Source organism: Populus euphratica, unplaced genomic scaffold (genome assembly GCF_000495115.2).
Source record: "Populus euphratica unplaced genomic scaffold, PopEup_1.0 scaffold2344.1, whole genome shotgun sequence".
NCBI lineage: Eukaryota > Viridiplantae > Streptophyta > Magnoliopsida > Malpighiales > Salicaceae > Populus > Populus euphratica.
The window spans coordinates 11,899-20,085 of NW_011502168.1; the positions used below are offsets into that span (position 1 = coordinate 11,899).

Genomic DNA, 8,187 nt, shown 5'->3' on the forward strand with positions numbered 1-8,187 from the left:
AGGGAATCAAATTCAGTTCAGCAGTGAAAGGTGCTCCTCTCGTCGCATCACTTGTGAAACCCGTATACGCACAGCCTTATAACATTTCGGTGCTCCAAGTCAGCGAACCTATTGAGGCTCCAGGGATTGAGAACATGGCTCCTCCACCACCGCCTGCTGCCGTTCCCAAGAAGGCACCAGCTCCAACTGCCAAATCTCCTTCCAAGGCTCCTGCACCATCCAAGGTGGAACCATCCACTCCAACTGAATCACCGACCGAGGGGCCAGTGGCTGCTGATGGGCCAGCAGCTGATGTACCCACAGCCTCTCCATTGGCTGACGCGCCAATGGCAGATGAAACTACTGCTGAAGCTGCTTCTTCACAAATGCATGCTGGTGGTGCCGTCGTGGTGATAGGATTGTTGGCCTGCATGATGGGTTTTTGAAAGGCAACCAATAGAACAAGGCAGAAGAAAAACTAGGTACAAGAATGGAGAAAACCGAAGCTGGATAGCATGGAAGTTAGCACAAGAATCAATGTCTTTTGTGCTGCATTTGATTGCATCCCCCTCCGATCACCTCAATTTGAAATGAAGTTGGAGGCCTAATGGGGGCATACAAGTTTAGTCTGATTTATACTTATAGATTTGCAAATTCAAATTTTTTACATGCTTTATGAACATGCCTCGATTTTTCATCAAGCACAATTTTTTTTCTAAAGATGCTGTGCAAGTCAGCCCGTTTGTAGCTAAAGCGTCCAGTATCCTGCCCGAGGGCAGTCGTGCCTTATTGTTGTCAAGATTTCACAGCAATTTGACAGAAATTATATGATCTGGAGTCTTTGGTTAACAATCTTACTTGAACATTCTGATGAAAATCAGAAAACCAAATCGATAAAAGAAATTGTAAAATCAAGCTCCACAATCAAGACAATGATCAAACATCGATACGAAGAGCCACTTTCCTGAATTCATTAGCTGTGGTAAAACATTTCAAATACACAAACATGAATCCGCTTGTCCGTACAGGCTCATCATATGAGCTAGTCAAGAATATCCAAAATGGCTGTAAGGCTCACCTTAACAGAATCGGAAGAATAATTAGGAAATGCACTATCATTAATCCACACCTACGATCAGTGCTCTTTAAATGTTTTGACCATTGAACCAGATTAACTTGGTTAACTTTCGATGAAACCCCCCAAAAAAGGACTCTCTTGTAATTCAACCAGATTCATCCAGATGCATTGGTTGTGCTTTTGACCCTGTCAATTATATCGGAGATGACTTGGTCCATGTCAAGTGCCTTCAAAGGTGGAAACGGTCTCTTCATGTTCTGCAATAGATGACAGGCGGAGCAAAAAGGAAACAATTTCAAGCAACAGCAAAGGCTACTTTAGCAAAGCATGTCAGATAATTTTTTAAAATAAATATGGGAAGGGACCCTGTCTGATCTTGTTAATTCAAACATTTACTTAAATTCTTCTTGAATAACTAGATTCAAATCAAGAATCTTTTGCAAACTGAGCCAAGTCCCAAGAGCTAACATATCTGTAAATTATGCACAATTTCACCAAAGACCTAGTTTTCGTCCAAGATTACAAAATAAACATCATATAAAATGGCGTTTTACTAATGCGGATTTTTACCCCTCACTGACAGAAGAAGGGCTATTGCATGCGCCATGCGGAATTGTTGATTTAACCACCGCTCACTCCTTTTTAGACCCACAGAAAATGGTGCATTAGACTTGGACTTGTTTAAGCCTTTTAAGGTACAAAGATGAAGGTTTTGAAGAAAATCATTAGTTCATGACATCTCAGATCAAACAAAGAACAATTTATTATTCAAGCTATCTCATATTTTAAAATTGAACTCACAAGTTTTTACCAGAAATCATTGAGTACTGATCTTTGTTAAATATGGAAACTCTGCAGGCATGATAAAATTAACCATTCCTAAAGGTTTTAAGAGAATGAAACAAAATTAAAATAAAAAAATGCATCAGCCATACAAATTGATGAACTAAATAGACTATCAATAGATACTTCAGGTGTGAATTTTACCTGAAGACTGATGAATGTTTCCCCACCTTCTTCCCGTATTTCAAAGCATCCCCTTCTAGGCTGTTGAGAGTTGAAGAGACATCAATTAAACAGAAAATATGCAAGTAAAGGAGAAGTTAAAACACCAAACAATATGCCAGTAAGATGGCAGATAATCCTTCTGCAAAGAAAACTTGTTGCCCCTATGCTATATGTTATCAAAGACCTTACCAGTTGACGTCAACAGCAATTACTTGGCTAATACCAGGAAAAGGACAAAACTTTGACCATGACAATCAAAATAATGATAAACAGCTTGGCATATGCATGCATCGAGGTTTTGGTTTTAATATCATAAAAAATATCAACGTCAATCTCCATTTCTTTCTTTCTTTCTTTCTTTTTGTGTCCATATTTTGCACGTAAAGAACTGTAGAGTTTGGATTCACAAGAAACAATGTTGAAATGTCTAATGTATGCAATAAACAGCATAAACATCCGAGATAATACCATTGTGACATAACCACATCGTCAATTCATAATTGAATCAAGGTAACCCATGACCCAAGCTTGTAAATCTTTGATTTTCACCGCAATTTCAAATAATACATAGCAGTCCAAAATATGACAATGATCAAAATATGACCCTATACATAATGCAATAAGTAAAAGCCCTCAGCAAAAGAAATCACAGCAACTAGCCACAAATCTGCCTTTTCACGCACATAAAGAAGTTCTGACAACAAGAGCACTGTACCAGATACTCATTCAAGTACAAAAAGCATTAGATTGTTGAAAAGGTCATGATACAACAGATTTCTAAAACTGGATACGAATGTGCTTTTTTACCCAGTCGAATACGCATCAATTACAGAAGTAAAAAAATAAGTAATTGAGCCAAATGCAGAACACTTTCGATTATTGAAAAGCTCCCACTACAAATTTAAAAATAGCTGCATTATGCCATTTCCCTCAGTGTATGAGATGGGGTGTCCATGAGAAGGGCACTAAAGAAGAAATTTACCTATGTACACAAAGCATTAGATTATCAAAAACATCATTTAACTCAATGTCTTTGGCAAACAAGAAAGAAGCTCAAGGCTAGATTCAACTAATAGCTGTGTAAAGAAGTTAGATCGCCCAGCAAAAGTACCTTTTCAGGATTGAGTAACACAGAGATACCAGGAAAGGCACTCAACAGACCATCTTTCACCTGAATAGCTCTTGTCTTGAATGCATTGCACTGTTTGCTGCAAGAATCAACATATGGATTAGAAAATGCATCATACGATAGAAGCCTCATTTTTTAGCACGAGGAACTTAGCTAGGGGCATATTGACCAAAAACAAATACATGAATAAACACTTATGCAATAATTCCTTGAATCATAATGACACTTAATGCCCTATGCAACAGAACTTTCCTATAAAAACACACCTCAGTCATCAAGTAGATGTTTTCATATTGGTAATTTAAAATGCAAGATTACTCACTAGAAAAACTAAATAATGCTGAACAAAATCATCATTCTATATTTTGAAGTTCAAACCATTCCAAACTAACTAAATAAACAAATAAATAAGTTTTTATCTCTATCAAGTTCCTCAACCTTCTTTAAAATCCAACACATGAAATGAAAATACTCAACTTCACTGCTACAGGTTCTAACAGGAAAAAAAATTAAAAGATCAAATAACCTCAAGCCAAGATATATAAGTCCAATCAAAGTTTAAGATAGTGTTTGACATAGTGGTAGTGATTTTTTTTAAAGCAATTTTTTATTGAAAATACATCAAAATAATATTTTTATTTATTTTTTAAAATTCATTTTTAACATCAGTCCATCAAAACAATCCAAAAACACAAAAAATAAAGTTACAAAAATTTTCAAAAACAAGGTTGGAGCACAAAAACAAACACCGCCTAAAAATAGAGCAGATTCCAACTCTCCTTCCTAAACACCAAAGGAAACAGATCCCGGCCAAAAACGATCCGGTTAGATACAAACAATGCTTCTATATTCCTATCAAGCACAGCAAGAACCAGAAACTGAAACCTTAAGAGGACTACTCCATTTTCCCTAGAAAACAACCAGATTAATTTTAAAAAACAAAACAGCATTTCCAATTAATTTCCTGGGATGGGACACTAACCGTTTAACCCTTTCCTTTAAAACAATTTCTGGGCAGCCAAACGGACTTTCTAATTAGAAACAATAATACTATGTCTTATTTCTCCAAACCCCAAAAAGACAAGAAAAATTGAATACAGACATCAAAATTGACCAAAACAAAAACAAAAAGTTATTAATCTAATTTCGCTTACTCAAAATAAACCCACCCCCAAGTTTATTGAAAAACAACTCTATCAACCCTCTTTCATTGCACCTCTATTTTCTTTGAAACCAAACACAATCAGGGAAAGAGAGTCAAAAGTGATTAGAGTAAAATACTCAATCGGGGAAAGAGAGTCAAAATTGATTAGAGTAAAATACCCAATCACGAATTCAACTAACCCTAGAAAGAAAAATCCCCAATCCTCTCAAGACTGAAAAAACCACTTTTCTAAGCCTAATTTACAGTTCACACTTTTAAATAAAAAAAAACCCAGGGCTTGAAATCTCAACACAGTTTCCTCTACCTTCTTCCATTTTCTCAGCAACCAAGAAGGAAAAAGAAATCAGAAACCAAGTACTTAAAACCCTAACTCCACTATTATTTCTCCCAAAACCAAAAAACACTCACATAATTTTTTAAGAAACTAGATGAAAAAACACTCGCTTAATTAGATAAAAGAACACTCACTTTTTCGCCAGTTTAGTGTTTTCCTCTACTTTCTCACAAACCAAACAAAACCTAAAAGAAAATAGATAAACTCACCAATGTTCAATCACAATAGTCTTAGTAACTGCATCACCAGCGGGACTCTCTTCCTTAGCATCTTCTTCTTTCGTTCCGTCCTCGTCGGCCTCCGGTTCTTCTTCTTTAACTTCCTCTGCTTTACCTTCCACCTCAGCCTCCGAGGAAGACGAAGTCTTAGTTTCCGCTTCTTCTTTCAAATGAGTCTTCACCTTCTTCTTCTGACTCTCTGCTGCCTTCTCTTGCTTTCTCTTCTTTCCCGACTCGGTCGGTAACTCAGTCAGCTTCGCATTGAATCTCTTAGCTGTGCTCCGAGTCATCCGAGCCGATCTCCTAGTCGCTGGCTTCTCCAACGACGTCGATTTCGTCTCTTCAGCCTTCTTTCTAGGCGCCATAGGAAGAAAGGAAAAACGAGAACGAAATGAGAGTCCGGACGAGCTCGGCTTCCTTCTCACCGTGCGTGGAGAGCCGTGAAATGGTTCGCGTGTCGGATTTTTTATTTTTTTATATCTTTATGTTTTTGGCTTTTTTTCGTTTTCCCGCGCTTTTTGTCGAGGGACGATCTGTGATTGGTTTTTGGTGGGGTGATCGGAAGTGATGAGGGGTTGAAAGGATAAGATTGTACCACGTGGAAGAAGGTGCCAGCAGGGTTTGGACACGATATGTATCCAGGTTCCATGGGTCTCCTTCCCGTCCAAAAAAATTCCATATGCTTGGATGAAGGTCGTTAATAATATTTTTTGTTTTTGACATCATAAAAAAAATATTATAATATAAATTTGAATAGTAAAATTATAAAATTATAAGTAATTTTTTTAATAATTATATATTGATAATTTTAATTAATAAATTAAATTATATTAAAATATGATAAAATGAATCAACAATATTATAATTAATAAATAATCTAAATAAAATGAGAGAAATAAATATTATGAATTAATAAATTAATATCATGGAGAAATAAAAAATTTTAGAATAAATTTTTTTAATATAAGAGAATTACTAAAAAGATAGGAAGCATATATAAACTTAAACTAATGAGTTTAAATTAGTAATTAATTAACACAAATTTAATAATAAAATAAATTTATAAACAATGTCTAATGTGTTAGAAAAAAATTCAAATTAAAAATAATTATTTAAAATTAAATAAATTAAATAATAAAAAATATCTTCATGTTAAAATTTCTCTGTATGGCATGAATCTTTAATTTTTGTATATTCTTGACATATTTGAGTCTTGATTTCAAATATATTGTTCTTACTTGATTTCAAACATATCATTCCCTCACATTTTCATAATTTATTGAGTCTACGATATATAATTAGAAAGTTTCATATATATAATTTCTATCTTAACTTTAATCAAAATAAAATTATATCAGTAACTTTAAATATGTTCCAAATAGTATATAAAGATATTATTTGATATATTTAACAATATTAGTTTATTAAATTTGAGCATTTAAAATATTATATTTTGTTAACTTCATTTGACTTGAAAATTTACCATAATATATTTTTATATATCTAATATTTTCCTGTAAAATTTCAGTTTTATTCAATATATAGTTTGAAAGATATGTTTAATTTCACAAAACTAATCAACGAATATTTTAAGGTTAAATTTGAACTAATTTGTTTCATATCACAAATTTAGTAAACTCATAAAATCAAACTGTGTTTATTAATTTTACACGAGTTAAGTCTAATTTTACTGATTTTAAATTTTTAGTTCAATTTAGCAAGTTAAATACATGTTAACTCATAAAATTATAAGACTTTACAAGTTGCCTGCTGATTTTAACAATGTTACTTAACAATGTTGCAAATTAATTATAATTTAATACTCTTAGTTTACAAAAAAGAAATAATATTTATAACATAAAAATAATTGAGTAATTCTTAGATCACCGTTGATTATAGTTAATTTAATGGTATGTTTTCTACTACAAACGAATTCCCTCATCAAACTCTCTATCCTATCTACTTGTTTTTAAATCTTTTTATAATTTTTAAAATAAAAAATCAAAATGAAATGAAGAAAATATGAAATTGACAACAATTAACGTGGAATATAATTATAAGACATTCAAACAACATTTTGTAAGAAAATGCTGTTGAAAGTCATGTTTACTGTAAGGAATAGCAGAGCAGGAAGAAAAAAAATAAAATAAAAAATAATAAAGAGAGAGAGAGAAGATAGAAAAAGGGAAAGGAGACGATAATTTTACGTGGAAAACCCTCTCAAGATGAGGGGAAAAACCACGGGGCAATCACGGAAACACTATTATTAATTTGTATGCTAAGGTAACAACTTTGTTTCAATGTACAGATAATATTCAAACACTATTATAAGAAACAATAAGTAAAACAATAAAAAGAAGCAAAGTCAGAAACAATATAATTAATTAATTAATTAATTAATTAAAGGATATATACACATTTCCTCCTCCGATGGATTTGAGCACTGGCAATATTTTCTTTTCCCAAGTTGTCGGGTGCCTGCATAGCAACGAGAAAGATGATTATACTTATAGTTGATTACATAGGAAATTGATGGATGATATATGCTCTTAATTCATCGATCGAAGCTATTATTCTCTTATTAAAGTTAATTATACAGTAAAACCACACGTTCGTTCTTATTAGATGAAGATATTGTCTACTTAATGGATATATACTAAAATAGGTAATTATATATATATAATGGATATATACTAAAGTAGGCAATTAATCCAATAGGAACACCCAAAATAAACAAACAAATAAATAAATAAATAAAAGAGGAAGTTAGCTCCTAATTACATATATAGAAGTTACCTGCAGCTATTTATCTATTGTCGTATTAAACCTTGCCAATAATTAGGAAACTCCTGCCAATTAAAAGGAGAAATTAAGTAGAAGATCAGTTTCCTAAAATTATACATAAAAGTGCAACCCTTTTCTATTATTAAATAAATAGATAAAAATAATGTGACGTCAGATTTAATTATAAAAGAACACTTTACCTCATCTAATCTGTGGGTATTACATAAATTCGATGTTTGGGGTATGAGAGGCGTTGGGCCAGCCCTTTCCTCCTCCTTCGAATTGCGCTTCTATAATTGGGCTGTTAAAGATTATCAGTTGCTCTAGAGTTGTTGACTGGAGCACGTAATCCGGAAGTGCTTTCAATTTCGGGCACTGCACAATTGTCAAGGAACGAAGAGATGGCATTATGATTGAATTGAAGATGTTCGTTTTATCTTCATTTCCTCCTCCTCCTCCTTCCCACTCTTCCCACTCTCCCATACCCCCAAA

General features: G+C 33.3%; 2 protein-coding genes across 2 annotated transcripts in view; one reads left to right on the plus strand and one right to left on the minus strand.

Moving 5' to 3' along the window:
• The window catches only part of LOC105118912 (fasciclin-like arabinogalactan protein 3), a 1,964-nt gene extending 783 nt beyond the window's left edge, over positions 1-1,181 (plus strand). Inside the window, exon 2 of the mRNA XM_011016970.1 lies at positions 16-1,181. Coding sequence (XP_011015272.1) covers positions 16-425 — 410 coding nt within the window. The 3' untranslated portion in view covers positions 426-1,181. The remainder of the gene's footprint in view (positions 1-15) is intronic.
• LOC105118911 (selenoprotein H-like) lies at positions 936-5,426 on the minus strand. The gene is made up of 4 exons (XM_011016969.1): positions 4,903-5,426; positions 3,177-3,273; positions 2,045-2,104; positions 936-1,314 (listed from the first exon to the last, which is right to left on the minus strand). Exons 1-4 carry the CDS (start codon positions 5,274-5,276, stop codon positions 1,213-1,215), a joined length of 633 nt encoding a protein of 210 aa, XP_011015271.1. The 5' UTR covers positions 5,277-5,426; the 3' UTR covers positions 936-1,212.
• Positions 5,427-8,187: the final 2,761 nt, after the last annotated feature.